This window comes from Electrophorus electricus, chromosome 2 (assembly GCF_041902795.1).
Source record: "Electrophorus electricus isolate QZ-2024a chromosome 2, ASM4190279v1, whole genome shotgun sequence".
In the NCBI taxonomy this organism is placed as follows: domain Eukaryota; kingdom Metazoa; phylum Chordata; class Actinopteri; order Gymnotiformes; family Gymnotidae; genus Electrophorus; species Electrophorus electricus.
In genome coordinates this window covers 27,564,368-27,585,172 of record NC_137498.1, presented here as the reverse complement: position 1 = coordinate 27,585,172, position 20,805 = coordinate 27,564,368, and the positions used below count along the sequence as shown (strand labels likewise).

Here is a 20,805-nt window from a genome sequence, read left to right as displayed (position 1 = left end):
TCAGCGAGAGTGCGAGACTCTAGGAGGTGGTTTCGCTGGGACAAAACTGGCTGTTTCCACACAGTTCGATTTTGTTACGTCTCTGCTTCACCAAACCAGAGACAGCAAAACGCCTGGCGCTGCGGGTACATGGGCATCTCATCATTCCTGGAAGAAGCAGAATTCCATAAATCTTGATAACGACGAGATCCCAGGTAAGCGCCAAGAGTCTACCTGTCTTGACTAATGCTGCAGCGGGGAGCGGCAAGCAGCGCAAGACGTGAGTAGGTGGAGTGAATGCGCAGATAACCCGTTTCTAGGCACTCGGTTGGTGCTCAAGCGCAAATGTGAGCTCCCCATAGCCCATGTGCGCTCTGAGAACTGCCTAGAGGGTTCTGTATCTGTGTGTTCCTCCAGGGTCAGCCCACCAGTGTCTTTGGCAATCCCGCAAGCCACCCAGTATGACCCTGTTTCCGGCGTGAGACACCGCACGTCCTGATCCTGGTCCTGTTCCCAGCATGAGAGACGCTGCCCATCCTGATCCTTGAATCAGATGTAGTTTACCAAATATTTTTAAATCCTTAGCATTTTAGGAAATCAGAACCAGAAGCTCCAGAATCCATGGTCCTCCAACATGGTTTCCTCTCAGGAAGTCACCTAACAGGTATTCTGTAGGGTTTGCGGCAACTGAAAAAGCTTGATTATATGATCTGAGTAAATATATTGTAGATCTCAATGAATGCTTTGTATCATTGTTCTGCTGAATGTTGCGTATAATATCAGACATCTACCACCATACTTCACAATGTGAAAAGCTTAGGTTTTTATATGCGTGACCATCCCTCTTTCATTTTCCCAGGTCAGCTCATGATGTTTGTGGCTTGAAAGCCCTCATCTGACAAGTCATTGCTCTAATATTTAGCTTTTAGTTTGCATAGAAAGTTAATGACTAAACTTTAAATGCCTCTGGCAAACATTTGCAACATTTGTCAGCATCAAGGCTGAATCGGCTGTTTTAAGAAGCAGAGTTATCTGGGTAAGGGTCAAATTGTCTTGTTAAATAACTCCTTGAGCCTGTTAACACCGTCATAAATATGCAGTCAATAGTAACTTTCAAACTGTTATTGCAGGTTTCTTTGACCTAGTTTTGGACTAAAATGTAATGTCTGGTGATTTACCTTTTTTGCAGTACTTGGGTAGGATGCTGTTTTTATCCGTTTCTTGTGATTGTGGACCAAATCAAAAGGATTTCCATTTTGTGTTAATGCTCCATCAATGTCTAGTTCTGAAGTGGATATTTGTTAATGGTCCAATCTGAGTGTCAACAGAACTAAAGTAGCGTGTGAGGCTTGTATGAACTGGTGATGCCACAAAGGGTAAGCTATTTTAAGCCTTTTTTTTCCCCTCCCCTAAATTTCCTTTCAATTTCCTTCTTTTGTTTCTTTAATGTTCAAACATTACTAACATGGCAATCAAGTCTTCTTTTGCCTGTTTATGCAGGTTTTTCTTCCAAATTGCCAGTCTCCTCATATAAAAAGTTCTCAGAGGGGAAACTGGTAATATGGCTTCCATGCCAAACACACACTTGAGCAAGATGTCCATATAATAGGCACAGCAAGAAGACAGCCCAGGTCTAACCTAAGAAAACAATATTTACAGTTTTTGATATTTCATGCTATTACTGAAGATGACTGTTTCTGTTTGTATGCTAAAACTCTGTAATTGGTATTCAGTGTAAAACTTTCAAATGGTTAACAGATATTCAGGTAACCTCAGGTGGATTACTTTAGTCTTGATATAGAAAGGTTGATAACTTACCCTTTGCTCATAGTAATGTCTTAATTCTGTAATCTCCTCAATGCTTTGATCTTCTGATCCTTGCAAGGAATTTGCCCGTGTCAGTCTGTGATGTTGATCCACATTAATGCTAGAGTACCCATTTCTAAGAGGTGTGTAATGTGTACAAGTGCACGCTCATATTTCAGTGGCTTCGGTTGGACACTGACAATAAAAACAGGTTGACATGGGCACTCAAAGTCCATTTTAAATCTATATGGAAAAACAAACAGCAGGCAGTGCATTCACAATGGTTGTCAATTTCATCAGCACTTCAGGCCCAAAGCTGGTATGATGCATCTTGAAAAAGTTTGTTCAGTTTTTGTTTGCTTTGTCTAAAAGTGCTGTCTGGTCTTATTACTGTTCAAAACAATGTTGGCTATGTGAAATTGTGTACATCGATACATGTATGATAAAAGAACAGCATGTTTGTGTACATATTCAAATGCCTGCTACAGTTCTAGTGCTTTGCTTGTATCCTGTGTCATTTTATGTGTGATAGTACTGATTGACTTTGTAATGCATTATGTGCTGATGGGCAACAACTGAACTCCAAAAATATTTGCCATTAAAACTGTGCATGTGTTAATGGAGTGAGACAAAGCAGAACATGAGTGCAAGTTATAATGATCTTTATTAAGAGTAATCAGTGAATATGGTCGAGGGTCAGAATACTGGTAGACAAAACATGTTAAGTGGAAAACAACTAAATTGGACAGAAAATCTCAAACTAAGGAACTCACAATACAATGCAACCCTTCCCAACAAAAACAGGAACACAGGTTAACAAAAGAACATGGCCCAGCTGCAGACAATAGGCAGAGAATACAAAACATAAGACAGGGCAGAAACAGAAATTTAGCTGAAATGAAAACTGACAATGAATAATAAACAGCCACATTATATTATAAATAACAATTACATAAGGGGTCTGAGTCAAGTAGGTGTCAGCAAAAGAGTATTAGTCTGGTTACCATAGCTACAGTCACTACTCACTTCATCGGCCTTCCTACTTATAACCACTAGTCACTTCATTCAGTGTGATGTATTGCTAACTATTCTTGTCTGCATATCAAGGCGTTTTCATTGCCAGCCATCTTTATGCCTCGGGACTGTTCCTGTGTTTTTGACATTACCGGTTTTTCTCTGTAGCTTTTCTGGTGTCTAATTTTGTTTTTGCTCCCAGGACTTTGCCCATTGCCTAGCCCCTTATTGTGCTCCTATTTTTATTAAAAATTCATACCTGCACACTGAGTGTTATTGGTGCCTCATCTCTGTGAGCCACTCTTGTTACACTACAGTGGAAAACACTAGAAAGAACATCATGTAAATGTGTAAATAAATAAATGCATCTTTGCACAGTCAGACTTTGGGGGGGAAAATGCAAATGTATGCATTACAGATTTATTCTAACAATGTTTGTTTGGTTTAAATTAGCCACTTTGTGATTGCAGTTGGAGCCAAACTTATTATATGCCATTGATTGTCTCCATATAAGGTTATGGAGCCATAGAATAGACAATTAGGGACTCAGAAATATATAAATATAACATCTTACCAGAACCTGGATCCCTACCTTGTTGCCTCATTTCACGGAGAACATCCAGAGAGGCCTGCTCCTTGTTGGCCTGGGAGACCACACTCCGGGTGGCTGGTGGGATTGTCAAGGGTGGGTTCTATCAGTGTAGGCCAGCCATTCAGCAGGAAGGACATGCCCACTCTTTTATATACCTACTCACTGCACCTTCCCTGGTCCCAATCACCAGTGTATTAAAGTTCCTCACCTATTCCTTGCTTTCTGTGTCACTACTTTAAGCCCACAGGTTCCTTACGTCACCGACGCACATTATCAAACTACCAAGCCACCTTCGGATCTTCATCAGTGCAAGGCTGTATTCTGAATTGTTTCTCTTTTATTTTTTGCCACTGTCTTGCAGCTTGTTCTTTTTTATTCTCATAAGACATGGAGAGTAAAGACTCTTTTCATTTATCCTCACCTCTTGTTCCCTCTGTACGCCTATGTCCCAAAGTAAATTCATTCCTCTGTTTTGGGTCTGTTCCTAAAGGTCTCAAATTGGCTGATCAAACTGTTGATTAAGAAAACTAACTGATACTTGTACAGTGTCATACTATAAGCCAATTTCAAATTTTCCCTTTATTTCTAAGCTCATGGATCTTAGGGTGTAGCACAACAGTTAAAATGTTTCCTGACAGGAATCAAATACAAGAATCAAGCCTCATCACAATACTAAGACTGCACTAGAAAAGTGGTAAATTATTATTACAGCCATTGGACCATGGCTGCATCTCCTTGCTTGTACTACTAGAGGTCAGTATTCCCATAGGGACAACATGAAACTTAAGCCGGGGCAGTGTTATCTTAGTGGTTAAGGCACTTGACTTGTAATTGGAAGGTTGCTGGTTCAAGCCCCACTGCTGCTATATTGCCACTGTTAGGCCCCTGAGCAAGGCCCTTAACCCTCAATTACTCGTATTGTACTCAGTCATAATTGCAAGTCTTTGGATAAAAGGTGTCAGCTAAATGCTGTAAAATAAGATGCCAACTACAGATTTCCAGTAACTCACCTGGTAGAGCATGGTGGTAGTACCAAAAATGATAGGGTCAATTCCCAGGAAGCACACTTACTATCATACAGATATGTATGAAAGTTTCTATGGACAGACATGTCCTGACACATGTTATAAATATACTGTCACTCATGATACATAAAACTAACCTGTGCCTTTATTTACACTTGCCTCTTAACAATGTACCAGACATTTGATTTTAACACACCTGTTTTCCTTTTTTTATGTGTGCATTTCTATGACAGTCTGCGTTGTTAGCATTGACACTCTCACTTTAACAGACAACAACAAAACACTATATGGTAAATGAAACTTTATAAAAGTGTGTGTGGAGGGGGAGGGGGTCTAGGAGAGAGAGGTGAGTAGTTTCCCCTTGAAAAAATAGGAAATACTACTGGTACTAATAATATTTATTATTTATTTATTTAGTATTTGCTCACAGATACAGGTCACTTGCAATTCTGAATATGAACTGTCAAGATTGCGGAAAAAAATCTGTCAAGTCTCGAACAATGAGACTTGTAATGTGAACATAGCCTTTGAAGAGGTCACATACATGTCTGATAGCTGTAATCCAGATCATGCATCAGAATTATGTTTCATCTTTTTAGTGGAATTGACACCACTAACTGATTTTTCTGCAGATTAAGTAAGACAGGGGTGATTCACTTATTTTTCTCTCAAATGGTATAGAAACACTTTGTAGTGTAGAAAAGTATAGAAACACTTTTAAAGCATAGAAACACTTTAGAAACAGTGAAGACTTCATTAAGGTTTTAGGTTGATAATATAAATATACAAAAGAACATGTCATTTGCATTTCTTTTGGCAGACTGTCTGCAAATATGATTGCTTTCCAAGGTAAGAATCATTCCAGTTGTTAAGGCTGAATCATTAACATTGTAGCCACTCTTTGTTAAGATGAACAACTTAAGGGAGGGGGATGTTGGGCTGTGAATCGCCTCCATATTCAGGCTGCACTGTGTGCATTATAAGTGCCACACTAGCATCTGTTCCACCACTGAATCCATTTTCATGTCTTTCTTAAAAACCAGGTATATCACAAATATGAACTTTTTTCTTTGGAAACAAAACAGATGAACAAGATATTCATCTTAAAGCAAATATCACAGTTTATGCTGCAACAAGTCCTCAAACCTGTCAGTAGAAACTGGTAAATTATGTATTCAGGTAGATTTAAGGGACTCATTGAACAGGTATGTTTATGCACAGCAACTGAAATTCAACAGCTAATGCCACATGTTATGATTACAGTTCTATAGGTACAGTTCTATAGTAGAAAATTCAGTGGTGCATGAGATGGTGCAAAACATGGAGTTATTCACACTTTCACTTGGTAGCTAGAATCTTGTATTACAGCAAAACTCCATCCCCCATAGTTGTGATGCCCCTGACTGTATTGTGTCTGATAAAATCATTTATATTGGAGTTTTATTTATTATTGCAAGCATTAGGTAAATTAAGCAATATCACACTCTAGTTCATGCTTATGATTGAATAGTATCCATGCTGGTAATCAATATAGCAGCATGTGGTTTGGCTTTGTACAAAAATTCTACAAGTGCCCTTTAGTTGTTCAGAATTCAAAAGCGAATTCAGAATTTAACTCAAATATTATTTGTGGAAATATGTTCATCTTTGCAGCGCAAAGTTTGTTATAATTTAAGATATATAGATTGTTAATGTAATAATGGTTAATAGAACAAATCTGTAAAGTGGAGGCATACATGTATAGTTAAAAGTTCCAGTGATGCTATACTCATAGAATGTTTCCTGTCCAATCAGAACTATTGTTTTAATGTTCTTTATCAGTCAACTATTTATTTACTTATAACTGACATGACTGTTAGAATAAAAGCCTATTGAATATATATATATATATATATATATATATATATATATATATATATATATATATATATATATATTTCAATAGGCTTTTATTCTAAGTCAAACTCATTCACAGCAATATAAGAAATTCTAGTTTGAATTGTTTCTGGAATTGTGTGTTTGTGTGTCTATCTTTTACGTACAGTGAGTTTGAGCAATAGTGATTTTTTTTCTAACAATCAAAAATATATATATTTTTTTGTTTTACAAAAAAATTGATGTATTTTTTAACACAGTGGAATGTTTACATCAAGTTCAATGCCACATCAAGTTGCAGTATAGCACTGGGGCTAGATCAGATCCGCTCATCTTACCCAATTTGTATTTTACTTATGACGTTTAGGTGGTGCTAGATTTAGAATACAAAAATATGATAGATCATTCTCATGTACTGAATACTGCTTAATCAATGTTAATCAATATATATATATATATATATATATATATATATATATATATATATATATATATATATATATATATATATTAGAGAAAAGCATAGTTGTAACGCTCTCCATAGCCCGCTTCCCGCATGTACTTTTCCATGTCTATTGGCTCAGGCACTCGTAGCATTACCCTGTCATTGGCTCTCCTCCCCCCTTGCTTGAGTTTTGAAATCAGATCAGTCAGAGTAGGTCGGTCCTGTGGTCTCCACTGACAACAGGCCTTCATGTTGGAGTATCTAAGCGTTTATAGATATTACAGCAATATAAGAAATTCTAGTTTGAATTCTGTTTCTAGAATTGTGTGTTTGTGTGTCTATCTTTTACGTACAGTGAGATTGAGCAGTTTGCTGGTCTCTGTAGGGATTTTCCCCTCTGTAAGTGTTGCAGGAGTTCACAAGCCATGATTTTGGGGAAGGGTGGTTCACCTGTGAATGAAAGAAAATTAGTAACTCATGTTAAGAACCCCAAATTCTTATAGGAGATTTGAAAATTTAACTTTGTATTAAACAAAATGAAAGTTGAGATTCATACATGGAGGTTCAAAATCTGAAATGACTATTTGAAATAAACTCACCAAATGTCACCATTTCGTATAGCAAGATGCCAAATGACCATCTGCATGTGAGAGAAAAAAGATTAATATGGCCATATACCCAAAACCTAAAGTCAATAAACAAGATTACTCTAGCTCCACTCACATATCACTGCTGTGACTAACAGGGCGATGAGCTAACACCTCTGGAGCTTGCCACTTCCTCATCTCCATTACTTCGATTTCTGCTGAAGAACCTGCCTCCATCCTCCTGTGGAATGCTGGGCCGAATCCCCATAGCTTCACAGACAGGTCTTGACCAACTAGGACACTCCGTGCCCGAACATTTCCATGGGTACAGTTCTTGCTGTGCAGAAACTCCTGTTTCCAGATAAGTATGTTGTAAAACTGTAATACGGCCATAATGTGATATTGTGATAGAAAGAGGCTTTGACATCATAGGCCGGAAAACTGTTATCTTACTATAATAAAAAAAAAGCAATGTAAACAATAGGCTCTGATTAGATGAATTGTCAACTGAGGAGCCATGAGCAAAAATGATCCAGAAAAGGAAAAAAGACTTGGTAGTCACTAGATCAATAACCTCTTGATGGCCATTATTTTGCAAAGCTGGTTGATTACCTATAAAGTTGTCCATCAGACTGGGAGCCCAATATTTTTTTAGCTATGGTGACAGGGGACACATTTGAAGAAGGTAACTGAACTACGCACTATAGATTATTGCCATTAAAAGAGGAATTTTAGTTGCATAAGATGAAGAATGCTAATGCAAAATGCTGATTTTCTGAGCAACAACTTAGCACTTAAAATAAAGAACAGTAAGGAACCATCATCTGTCAAAGTATTTGCCTGGAAATATCATATAGCCAAATGAGAGTTTAAAGGTCTATGCTAAATTTCACTCTGGTGCTCTGGAATGGTAGGTGATTTTGTGGGAATTAATTAATGAAGTACTTCACCCAAAGTCATTTTTTTATAACACAATATATACTTTTAAACATTTATCAATGGCAAAACTTTAGCTTTGGTAATATTTAAACAAATTTTTTACTACACTTAAATCCATGCAAGATAAAACTACCTGTCATTTGCAGTGCGTTTTATTAAGAATGGCCAACGATATCTCTTAAAAATGCTTTGATCTTTATCACACTTTTGTACATCTTAAGATGCTACTATTCAAGTAGTATGTTTGTATCATATAACAGTGTTCTTAAAACATGCCTACATTAAAGTATCACTGTTAAATAAAGTAAACATTACCAGATGTGAATAAGCACTTACCAAAGCTGAGGCGATATGTCCTCCCATAATGAAAATTTGTTTCTCTGTTATGTTGCATGTAGCTGTCCTGTGTGCATGTTCCTGTGGGGTAGATAGAGTAAATGCAAATAATTGAATGCAAACAGTGATTGGACAAAGATAATAACAGCAGTGTACATTTTGGAATGCGATTTGTCATCAGCAAGTGCTTCATTTTGAAGGACCTCTGTCTGAAATGTTTTGTTTCACTGGAAACTATATATATATATATACACACATACATACATGCATACATACACACACACACACACACACACACACACACACACACACACACACACACACACACACACACACACACACACACACACACACACACACACACACACACACACACACAGACACACGTAGCATACTACACCTGTCTGTATCTCCATAAGAACCCTAGCAGGTCTCTGTTGACTAGTTCCTCCATCACCATAATCAATGGTGGCCCCACTGTTACAGGCCCAAGCAGAAGGGGCAAGCATGGGTGGGGCCCCAGGTCAGACAAGAAGTGGGCAAAGCCCAAGAAGGCCTGGTGCTCTTTGGTATTGGCTGTAGCTTTGGCAGAGAAAAATATTAGAAATAAGGATGACTATGTGTAAAGTGTGTGTAAGGTTTAAAAAAAAAAAAGTGAATAACATATTTGTAATTATTCATTCATTTTCAAGGAAAATCTTTGCTGTTGCACTTTGACCAGGAACTACTATTTTATTGATACATTTAGAATTTTTGTCACATACACCAGCTCTGTAGGAAGTCTTTCTTTAGAGTTCAACTTTATAGACATTCTGTAATAAATGTTCACAAATGTGTTGTTTTTATAATTACTGTGTAACCAAAAGTTGCAATGGAAAAAGTTGCATTTTCTAGCCCGACTTGTCCATCAGACAAACTCCCTTTGGCCAGAACTCTTCTCAGTGAACCTAACTGTTTTAGCTCAAAACTGGTACACCACAAAAATACCATTAAACTATTAAGGGTGAATGATATATTTACTCTCATCCAAGGTTATTTACTGATGTTTTCTCTATGTAGTAGGCTTTACTTGACACAAATATTCTTTTCCTACCTGATTTACAAAACAGGATGAGGTTTTTTTTAAAGGACTTTAGGTATGTTTTATATTGCTATTCAGGGATTAGAACTCTTATCAAACTTATTTCAGTTGTCTCTTATCTAACCATGTTTGTACCTTTGAGCACTCGTAAGATGACTGCCCTCTGGTCCTTAATGGCATGGTAGAGAGTTACACTCTTATTGGGGTGCACTGTGAAGGAGAGGGTCAGTGGGGTGATTTGCTGAAAGGAGCCATGTTGTATCTCAGTAGACATCTCAGTAGACATCTGTGGCCAGGGCCTGTCATTCTGTGTTTGAGCTGTTATAGGTACAGCCTCAGACTCCAATGGGTTGAGCTCTGGAGGGGCTGTTAGTAATCATGTGGAAAAGAGAAAAGCAAAACAGAAGCAATTGAAGAAGTTGCAATAGTCTTAGATGTGTACTAATGTATGTATAAAATGTATACTAAATAAATATATACATTTATTATATTTAGAAAAACCTGTATTTTCTATTTTCTAAATTATTATACTGTATATAAACCTAATGTTAAATGCAACTGCATAAATAGAATAATAAAGTACCAAACAAAAAATAAGGCTTTAAAGGAGGTAAACAACCACCACCACCACAATCTTACCATCAATACCCTGCAAGTGCTGTCTGCTGCTGCGGTGCTGTCTGAGTGTATGGTGGTGATTGTGTGCTTGTTGACTGTGTGTTGTTACAGCTTTGGCTGTCATAGGAACAGCCTCATACTCCAAGGGGTTTAGCTCTGTAGGAGCTGTTATGTATCAAGTATGAAACAGAATAATACATAAAGTACACAACAGAAAATAAGGCTTTATTTCATGGAGGTAAAATTAATTAAATGTGTCGAACTGTCTCTCATCTCTATGCTTATTGAAGACAAAGCTACTGAAAACATGAGGACCAACTAATTTTAAAGGACTGGGATGAGGCCCCATCATTTTAGATTTAGCCAAAGCTTAATTGCAAAAATTTTAGCTCTAAAATCTACATTTCTGGATTCATTGCAAGGTCTTATTTGTTTTTTGAACTTTAATGGTCTGGCACCATCTTATATCACCGATCTAGAACACAATACCACTTACATCTGCAAGTCAATTATGCTTGGGTGTGCCATGGTCTCAAATATTGCTGCTTCTGTGCAAAATTCATAAAATTGATTTCTAATACACTTGTCATGACTTTTTTTTGACAAATCTGACCAGTCCATTAGTAAAAGTGTCCTTTGTTAAAGTGTTTTGTGTGAAAGTAAGCTAGTATAGCATATATATATATATATATATATATATATATATATATATATATATATATCACACACACTTTATTACTTTATTCGTTACTTTATTAAATTTATATATTTGACTCCTTTTACGACCCAAACCCTTTGGTAAACTTATTTCAAACACTAAATCAGGTGGTTCACATGAGTAAAGGTATGTTTTCAGATGAAATATGATACATTTTTAAAATTGAACCTCATATTTTCAGGTTTATGGCCATATTATTTCTTTATGCTGTGCTCTAGGTCAAATGGTACCTCAGTAGGAAGAAAGCTGAAATTGGTCTGAACATTTTGATATGAAACATATAGGTATCATGCTATAAGTAAGAACCTTTAAAGTGAATTTAATAACATATGCAAAAACAATAAAAAAAGAAATTGCCCTTAGAGTTGGGAGGGGCAATTTATCTAACCTCTTATCTAACCTCTATATTAACCTATAGGCTATTTATTCCAACTATTGACAAAATTGAAAGGGCAGATTCCACAGATTCAAGAAATGTTTGAAAAATATTTCTTATTGAAAAGATGAAAACATCACAAAACATAAAAAATGCACTGGTGCACCCCTTGACCACCAAGGGTTAAATCTGATTATATATAACAGTTACTGGAATTTTTTGTATACTACAATAAGATTTGCACAACTTACTAGACAGTGCTTGGACCCTGAGGATTGCCGCTTGTGACTATATTTATTATTATTACACTTCTAGTTCTCATTTTGTATGTGTAGGACTAGTGACAACATCTAAGAAAACAAATAAAACAGCTAAGAGAAATTCCTAATAGAAGAACAGCAATCTTACCTTCAATGCCTTGCAGGTGCTGTCTGTTGCGATGGTGATGTCTGGGTGCATGGTGGTTGTGTGTTTGATGTTTCTGTGTTGTTACAGTCTGAAAATCTTTCTTAGACCTCAGTCTCAATAGACACAGAGCAAGCAGGGTACTCAGGAAAGCCACTAGCAGTAGTACTGGAACCACAATGATTTCTTTTTCGTACTCTCGTACCACTGACAGAGAGGATGGAAAACGTGGTAGATAGGAATTTTGATTTCACTTTAATACTTTAAACCAAACATATCACATAAACTACATCAAAAATACATTTTCAGCTTCATTACACTGGGCCAAGCCTTGATCACTCAATCTGAAACTATCTGTCAAGCAAAATGGCAGTGACATTCCAGCAAGATGTCATAGTAAATCCCTTGTCAGGTGATATTTTATGCTAGTTTCTATTTCTATGCTACTAGTCTTACATACAGTAAATCACAGGATGTATTAAACATTAACTTGTGTGGTATGTGAGCTTTGATCACTTCTCTTACATTAGAAAGAATTTGGAGATTTCTGACAAAACATCACAGAAGGCTAAAACTCCAAAAGGACTTAAAGAGCACTGGAATCAATGCCAATCAGTTCAATTTCAGTTCAGGCAATTATATTACGATGGATTTTAGCCAGATCTTTTTCTGAGGTGATAAATTTCTTCTGAATTGGAGGGACTGAAACCAAATCCCCTTATAGGAAGGACAGAAGGAACAGGAAGTAGACAATGATAAGAGAAGAGAAGCAGCTGCTTACCACATATCCTGTCCCCTGAATCACAGAGGCTTGTTACATTAGATGAATTGGACATGCTGTCAGAAGAAAGCAACTCAGTATCACCATCTGATAATGAGATTGGTTGGATACTTCTGCCAAACATTGAATTATAATTAGGCATGGGAACTAAGCAAGCTACTCATCATGAGTGGCCGGACGCAGCATGACAGGAATTTGGGACCCCTCTCAGAAAAAGCCAGATATAGAAGTTTGGAGAGACCGTGTATAGCAGTCATTAATCTAACACACTGCTATTTGGACCTGGTGCCTGATTTTGTAAAAGGACCACTGACTTGCATCTGTCAGACAGACTGGAAATTACTGCTACAAATCATAACTAATTTTATTTTCAGTGAACTTCAACACTTGTTTGCAAAGTTTAATGTTTGGACCACAATATCTTTCTTGGTTTGTAATGGATTTAAAATAACACTGTTATTAAAATTAAAATGCAAATGTAAGTAAATTTATCATTGAAAATTCCCAACTTTTTTAACCTAATGAACAATAGTGTTAAGTTTGATTTTATACAGCATCCAATTTCCTCACTTGAGGCTCAAGGTTCAGGTCATTTTAGATTTGGTTCTTAAGTCTTCAGAGGATTTACAATTCTTGTATAATACTGCTTTTACTGTTTACTGTAATCATTTTGTTTTGTTTTTTTTTTGTTTTTGTTTTTTTTTTGTTTTTTTTTTTGCAGGACTCAATATTTATGTGAAAATATATCAATTTACATGTAGGTTATATACTACAAGCATAAATTTCTCATGCAGTGCAAATGCCCACATGTGCATGTCTAATATTTGGACACAACTGGCCAATGAATCTTGTCCTCTCTTAGAAAACCACAGCCCTGTAGGTAGGGCTGTACAACTAGTATGTCAGAAAATACACATTCCAAGTAAGTTCAAATTTAAATAAAATGCCTGTTTCTGTCAGAACACTATAATAGAGTTCCTATCTATTATAATCGCTAATTGTGGCAGGAGTATTCTTACTATAAATATAAATTACATAGAGTATAGTGCTGTTTACTTGTTCCAGTCTGGTCAGAAATAAGATGTTTTCTTTTTTTTTTTAATTGATGAGTAGACTTCATGACAAGATGATCAGCTCAGATGATCTACTTAACATATATATATATATATATATATATATATATATATATATATATATATATATATATATATATCTGACCATATATATAATTACCTTTGACAGATCTAAATATCTCATTCTTAAATATGCAAATATATTTAAGTAAAAATAATTGGTCATTTGATACTCAGTATACTCTCAGGACATTTGACACGAAAGATCATCATTTTTTATTACATTGTCTTGAAAATTGTGTTGCAACTCTGGTCCTATTCTGAACTGCTTCCTGGTACTACTTTTAGCTAGAACATGATGGACATGCAAATCATTCTCAAATAACCTTCAAATATCAGAAGATGTAGTGTTTTACAAGGAGCAATTCTTGGTCCTTTTCTATTTATATATACTTCCACTTTGTGAGCCTGGTGTCAGCTTCCCCAGTTACACAAATGACACAATTGACACAACTGACAGATGACAAAGTCTCTTCTACTACTGCTTGAATCCTGACTAAAAGAAAAAGAAAAGTTCAGAAAATAGCACTGTATGCTAAATTCAGTTCTATTTTCTAAGATTATGTTTAAAATTATTTTACTGCTTTTAAAAACTTTTTGACTACCATCAATTATATTGCTGATTATTTTGTCAAAATATGCTAAGACATGCTCTCAGGCCTTTTAATCTATGACATGCTCCAAAGTTAAGCATAAGAAAGTCAGAGAGGCTGCTTCCTGTAATATGCTGTCACAATATGGTACAGCATTTTATATATATTCTGCTTTATCAGTTTCTGTGACTCATTGGATGTTGATATTTTATCCGTTAAATAATATTGTAGTTTTACATTTTTCAAAATGTATTATGATTGTTTTAATTTACTTTTTCATTTTTTAAATATATTCTTTGTCTTCTTCTTCTTCTTCTTCTTCTTCTTCTTCTTCTTCTTCTTATTATTATTATTATTATTATTATTATTACTACTACTACTACCTGTATATTGTAAAACATTTTGAGTGTTTATTATATAAAAATACAGTATGAACTGAATCAGATCATTTTGTACAACTGCCATGTTATATATGCAATGTTTCTGGAATATGAATCCCTTACAGAACATTTCTTATTTTCATTCAGTTGTGTGGTTTGGTGACCCAAAGGTAATTACAATATGCTTGCATATATATATATATATATATATATATATATATATATATATATATATATATATATATATATATATATATAGCAGGCCTATTCAAGTCAATGGGGTGAAAGTGTTACAGTTCCTCTCATCTGCCTCACCCCGCACCCTCCCCCATCTCCTGGGCAACAGCAGTAGCATATGCTGCAACTCTCAGTAAACCAGGGGAACAAGACCCAAAACAAAAACCAGCTCATCAGGAAATGTGATGAATCTCAAAATACTCCTATGGTCTAGTGATAACATATGCTCACAAATGTTATGCAATTAATAAGGTAGGAGAAATGTTAAATGGCATTCCTTATATACATATATTGCATAATCTAGGTTTTATTGAACATAAAATATAAAAAATTTGGTTGGGTGATGTGAGCAGTGTGTTCCCTCCAAAGTTTAAATGAAACATTGTCCACTGACATTACATAGAGTAATTTCATATTACATACAACATGTAACATTATTACATATCTCATGGTATGTGGCATTGCAACATTTTAAATGTTTTGTATTGTGCAAACCAACAGGCATTCCACTTATTTCTCCAGCACTTGCTATACCATCACACCTTTCTACACAGCTTAGTCATTCTGAAATGTACATTTTAAAGCACATTTGTTTTGGTCTACCTTCATCTCTGTCTCTTACACAACCTGTTTATCTGCATTGCTGCCTCAAGCATAGACATGGTGACATGTTAGAATGAGAATGCTCATGAATACACACCCACACATATACACACACAGAGAGAGTACTGTTCATCACATAAATGAAATACCAACAAAAGCAAAACTATATTAATAATTGGATCCTTAAGACACCAGGATTCTAACATATTTAAAAGCCATTCAAAGAATTAAACATTTTAACTCCTTGAATAGAGTACACTATAGTATATTCTTTCGTTTGTAAGCCTGTGTTATGCCATTAGTGAATGTGTAATTCTTTAGACTGTAACTAACAACTTCTGCAAATCAGGACCTTGAGTTATCCTATATGAATTTCAATTAATTATAGTGCATATAGTAAAATAAGAATATTATATTACTAGTGTCAGAAGTAAACTTACATTTCATCCTCTGTAGTAAAGAAGTAAATTTCATCTTCTTATGCTCTCTTTCCACAATGCTTGCTTTTATCGGGATATTTTAGAATATGTTCCATCATAGCCAGCTGTACTTCTTTGTCAAAATATTATCCACCACTGTTTTTACCTTGTGTGAAGCTGTTCTCACTATCAGTCACAACCTTTTTTTTGTCCTTCTGTTTTCTCTCCTCAAAGTAAGCCCTGCCCTAACCTCTGTTTCCTCCTCACCATACCTGTTTCTCTCTTATCCGATCCTTACTGATCTTATTCTTGTATTCTAATATAATGTTATAAATGATTTGAAACTCACACGCAAGAGTGATCTTCAGGTTGTTAATATGGAGTAAGTTTAGTATAACAGATATCAGGTTCTGTCATTGTCTGCTCCCATGGGCATTGCAGTTTCCAAGGCATTAATGTGCTTTTGTTTTCATTCATGGTTTAGTTTTATCCCTACTTTGTCTGATGGTTTGTGTATCTCTGTCCGTCCTTGTGTCCAGCTCTCCAGTCTCATTTTCAACTAATCATCATATGTATGTATAACCCTTATTTTCCTACCTTAGTTGTTGGTGATTGTGTTTGTATGGCCCTTCCTAGGTTCTGTGATTTCCATTTTTGTATCCATGTTGTAATAGAGAGATAGATATTATCCATGTAAAAATACAGGTGTAAATGCCCCTGTCATGCTCACGTAACAGAGCAATCCCTGTTTCCCTGGCTACCTGACCACTTTCATATTTTCCTGTTCTTTTCTGTTTCTATGGTTCCCTGTCTCCTCCTCTTATTATCTCAAGCTGTTCCTTCTTTGTCTTTCATGAGTTATCCTATTTAAGCTTTGTACCCTCATCTCTTGTTTGCTGGTCATTCTTTTTGTCTGTCGTGCTCTCTTCTCTTTGCTTTTTACTACCTGCTTTTTACTAGTTATACTACCCCTGTCATTACACACAAGTATTGCCCTGTTTCTCCTTTGGCTTCATATGTCTCCCTGTAACTCTCTAGCCTTCCCTTTAGTTCTGTTTCCTGTTACCTGTGTTTTCTGTTTTAAGATAGTTTGTCATTTGTCTACACAAGTATTCTGATTCAGCATATTCCCCTTCTTTTGTGTCATGCTTGTTTGTTTAAATGTATGCTTTGCTGTTATTCTTCTGTTAGTTTTTCATTTTGGTTTCCTTTAGTTTTTGTTTTCTCCTGTTGATGATCATCTCCTTCCCATTAGCCTGTTAGACTTTTGTTTATTATGTTAGTCAATTATATTCTGTGTGTTTTGTTCCTCTGGTTGTTTGTTGTTTATATTAAATTCACTAATCACTTGTTTTATCCTGTATGTTTGTTTCCTTGCTCTTGTTTTGGATTTTCTAGATCTTTTCACCTCCAATACTCTACACTCCCTCATCTGAGGTGATTTTACTTAATGAATATGTTTGTCCTCAGCTTCTCATATCTTATAGAATGACCAGTCAACTTAGAATACCTAGGTAGTACCTAGCAAGTACTCATTTCTCTGGTAAGTGGTCACTTTGCTGTGAAGAAGAATCCTCTCAGCAAGAACACACCAGACAGATCATCTCACTTGGCACTATGAGGACAATGAGCTCTCGAGGCAAGGCAGGTCCAAGAGGTTGAGACTCCGAGTATGAGCTCATACTCTACAAGTCACAATGGCAGCATCAGGAGTACATGGCTCATAGGGCAGGAAAGGCCCAAGGATGTGAATGCCTCATGTCTCATGTTGGCAGGTTGTCAGCATTACATAGCCAAGGCAACTTTCTCTGTGCATCATGTTGCAGATGCCACTATACCACTAGATCAGCTGCCTGAGGCCACCATGCCACTAGAGATTGCTCCGGCCCCTGGCATGGAAGATGCCCCACCCAGCGGTGAGTCTATTCTGGTTACCGGCATTGAGGGCACCATACAGCCCATTCCTGAGGCCGCAGCTAGGGGCAAGACTGTGGCTCTTAAGGCCACCCAGTTGGCCTCTCAGTCAGCCACAGTGTTCTTACCCTGTAGCAATCCTATCCCAGTGGCTGTCTCCATGTCCACCAGCATATCCATGCCTACTCCAGCAGCAGCTGCACCTCTGGACCTACAGCCAATTTCTCTTCCCGGCCTGGAAAACTCCAGCCTCCCAGTTTCTGTTCCCATCACGGAAGATGCCACAATGCCAGTTCCTGTTCCCGGCATTGTGGACACCATTCAACCAGTTCCGGTTCCTGTGCCTCCAGACCCCAGGATGAAACTCATGGGCCAGCCTCCAGATCCCACCGCTGTGCCTCCAGTCCTGCCAGATCCACCACCAGCTGCAGCCCTGCTTCCGGACCTCTCAGACTCACCTACTGCAGCAATGCCTCTGGACCTGCCATACCCACTGCCAGCCGCAGCCATGCCTCCATATCTGCCGGATATTCCTTTGGCTGTCATGCTCTTTTCTCTTCGCTTCTTGCTGGGTTACACTATCCCTGTCAGCATACGCAAGTATTGTCGTGTTTTTGCTTTAGCGTCATATGTCTGTCTGTAACTCTCTAGTCTTCCCTTTAGTTCTGTTTCCTGTTACCTGTATTTTCTGTTTTAGTATAATTTAATTTGTCTACATAAGTATTCTGATTCAGCATATTCCCCTTCCTTTGTATGTCATGCTTGCTTGTCTTAAGTTTTGCTGTTACTCTTCTGTTAGTTTTTCCTTTTGTGTCTTGATTTCTTTTAGTTTTTGTTTTCTCCTTTTGATCATCCCCTTCCATTAGCCTGTTAGTCTTTTGTTTATTACGTTAGTCAATTCTCTTCTGTGTGTTTCTGTTTCTATGGTTGGTTGTTATTCATATTAAACTTGCTAATCACTTCTGTTATCCTCTCTGTCTGTTTCCTTGTTCTTGTTATGGCTATTCACAATCTTTCTGTCTCCAATACTCTACAGTCCCTCACTTCAGGCAATGTTACTTCACACACGTGTTTGTCGTCAGCTTCTCATATGTTACATAACCTAAGATGCTTTTAAAATAGATTCACACAAACCACTTAAAGAGGTGTTATGAGACACATTTTAGCCAGATGTTATGGTAGGGTAAGTGCATCCACATCTATAAGCCACATTCAACAACCAGAACCCAATTTAATACATCACAATGCACATGATTCATGACTGCAAGGGGGCTAATCATGAAGGATGCACATGATTGGTTTCTGGATTAAAATAAATGTTTATTAGCCATTTCTCCTGACATTGCAACTACAAAGAACCTTCAGAAACAGAATGATATTCAAAGAAATATCAAAAGGTTGGCAGTTCAATCCCCTGATCCTACAATAGTCATGGCTGAAGTGCCCTTAAGCAAGGCAGCTAACTTGCTTTTGGAGAGGAAAATTTGCCTGATGGTTGCCCCTAGAATGCAGGAGGATCAATGCAGTTTCCTCCCTAGTTATGGATCATCAGACCAGCTCTTTTCTCTGACACAACTTTGAGGGATCATGGGAGTATGTGACTGTATACCATGGGATACATTGTGGGATGTGTTGCTGGATTATAAGGTATATAGTTAGGTTGCTGTTTTGGTCAGTCCAATTTGTGCCTGAATACCGCAAAAAAAAAAAAAGTCTGTAGTTTTGACATTAAATCAGAGTTGAACTTTGTGGTACAGAGTCATTCACTGTGGGTGTTGCTAAAAGTGTGTCTTGTCTCCACTTATGTTTGTGGCTTTCACGGACAAGATATCAAAGTTCAGCCAAGACCAGTACTGAGGGCTAAAGGTGGCAGCTCTGTTAGGGAGCATGAGGAATTGATCATCTTAGCATCGGTAGTGTTGGAATCTCTGAATTGGTGTGTGGTGGTAAAGCAGGAGCTTAATCCTAGTACGAAGTTCTCAGTTTTAAGAGTCAAACTTTATTCCATCCTTACTTATAATCACAAGATATGCCAAAGGAATAAGATGATAAAGTGGTGAAAATTAGGTTTTTCCACAGGGTTGTTGGACTTTCACACTGTGATTAGGGTACAGATCTCTGCAGTCTGGAAAGTCCTCAGAGTAGAGCAGCTGTAACTCAAGATGGAGAGAAGCAAATTGAAATGGTTTCTTATAAGGATGCACCCTTGTCAGCTTCACCTACAGCTGTTCAAGGCATGTTTCACTGGAAGTAGGCCCAGAAGCAGACCCAGGACCCACTAGAGGGATTATAGCATATTATGTGTAAAACTTAACAAAACAGGGCTTCATGCTACTTGGGGAAACCCACACAAATCAGAAATGGTCAAAAGGTGCATTTGTATTTGGTCACCTGATAGTCTTTTGCTTTAATGTGCACTTAAATGCTGTGTCATTTGGGTGTTAAGCCCCAGGATACATGTTACTACTACAATCTTGGTTGTTCTGCAATTTTTCACTATAGTGTCTGGGCTGGTCAGGAACAAATTTCATTTAATCATATATGACAGAGCAAAGCAAGAAACAAGAAGAGGGCTTCTTCCTACTTGATGAAATCCACAGTGTCACTGGGACTCTGGGACATTTCCCAGTGATGATACATAAATGACTGCTAATTTTGAACTTCCTGTAGCAATGTTTAGATTTGACCTTATACAGAAGGACAGGGTAATTTACCTTGTGCAGAAAGACATGGTAACTGCAGAAATAATAATAACTACAATAATTATTATTGTTATTATTAATGAATGAATTATTAACGTAGGTCATTAACACAAATAGAAAGACTAATTAAGCAGCTGAGAAAAGGGTCCCCAGAATACATACTTGGGGTATATTAACTTTGTGTTGCCAAGTTGAGGTCTCACCCTAACACTTTATTGTATTTGTATATAAATTAAATAATTTAAAT

General features: G+C 36.9%; 2 protein-coding genes across 11 annotated transcripts; one reads left to right on the top strand and one right to left on the bottom strand.

Moving 5' to 3' along the window:
* Positions 1-4,805: 4,805 nt before the first annotated feature.
* Positions 4,806-16,827, bottom strand: styk1a (serine/threonine/tyrosine kinase 1a). Of its 7 annotated transcripts, none has more exons than XM_081697660.1 (11): positions 16,540-16,827; positions 12,578-12,633; positions 11,800-12,003; positions 10,319-10,462; positions 9,815-10,045; positions 8,999-9,180; positions 8,599-8,679; positions 7,460-7,701; positions 7,336-7,376; positions 7,090-7,186; positions 4,806-6,997 (listed from the first exon to the last, which is right to left on the bottom strand). In XM_081697660.1, exons 2-11 carry the CDS (start codon positions 12,630-12,632, stop codon positions 6,802-6,804), a joined length of 1,473 nt encoding a protein of 490 aa, XP_081553786.1. In that variant the 5' UTR covers position 12,633; positions 16,540-16,827; the 3' UTR covers positions 4,806-6,801. The 7 variants fall into 7 exon arrangements, with proteins under 7 accessions (XP_081553786.1, XP_081553784.1, XP_081553798.1 ...); XM_081697658.1 differs by lacking the exon at positions 16,540-16,827 and adding an exon at positions 15,964-16,101; XM_081697672.1 differs by lacking the exon at positions 16,540-16,827 and adding an exon at positions 15,964-16,101 and having other exon boundaries at positions 7,460-7,674.
* On the top strand, positions 16,230-18,824 carry LOC113572591 (uncharacterized). Of its 4 annotated transcripts, XM_027002292.3 has the most exons (4): positions 16,230-16,324; positions 16,482-16,514; positions 17,341-17,379; positions 17,769-18,824. In XM_027002292.3, exon 4 carries the CDS (start codon positions 17,807-17,809, stop codon positions 18,497-18,499), a length of 693 nt encoding a protein of 230 aa, XP_026858093.2. In that variant the 5' UTR covers positions 16,230-16,324; positions 16,482-16,514; positions 17,341-17,379; positions 17,769-17,806; the 3' UTR covers positions 18,500-18,824. The 4 variants fall into 4 exon arrangements, with proteins under 4 accessions (XP_026858093.2, XP_081553827.1, XP_026858094.2 ...); XM_081697701.1 differs by having other exon boundaries at positions 17,341-18,824; XM_027002293.3 differs by lacking the exon at positions 17,341-17,379 and having other exon boundaries at positions 16,261-16,324.
* The last annotated feature ends 1,981 nt before the right edge of the window (positions 18,825-20,805 follow it).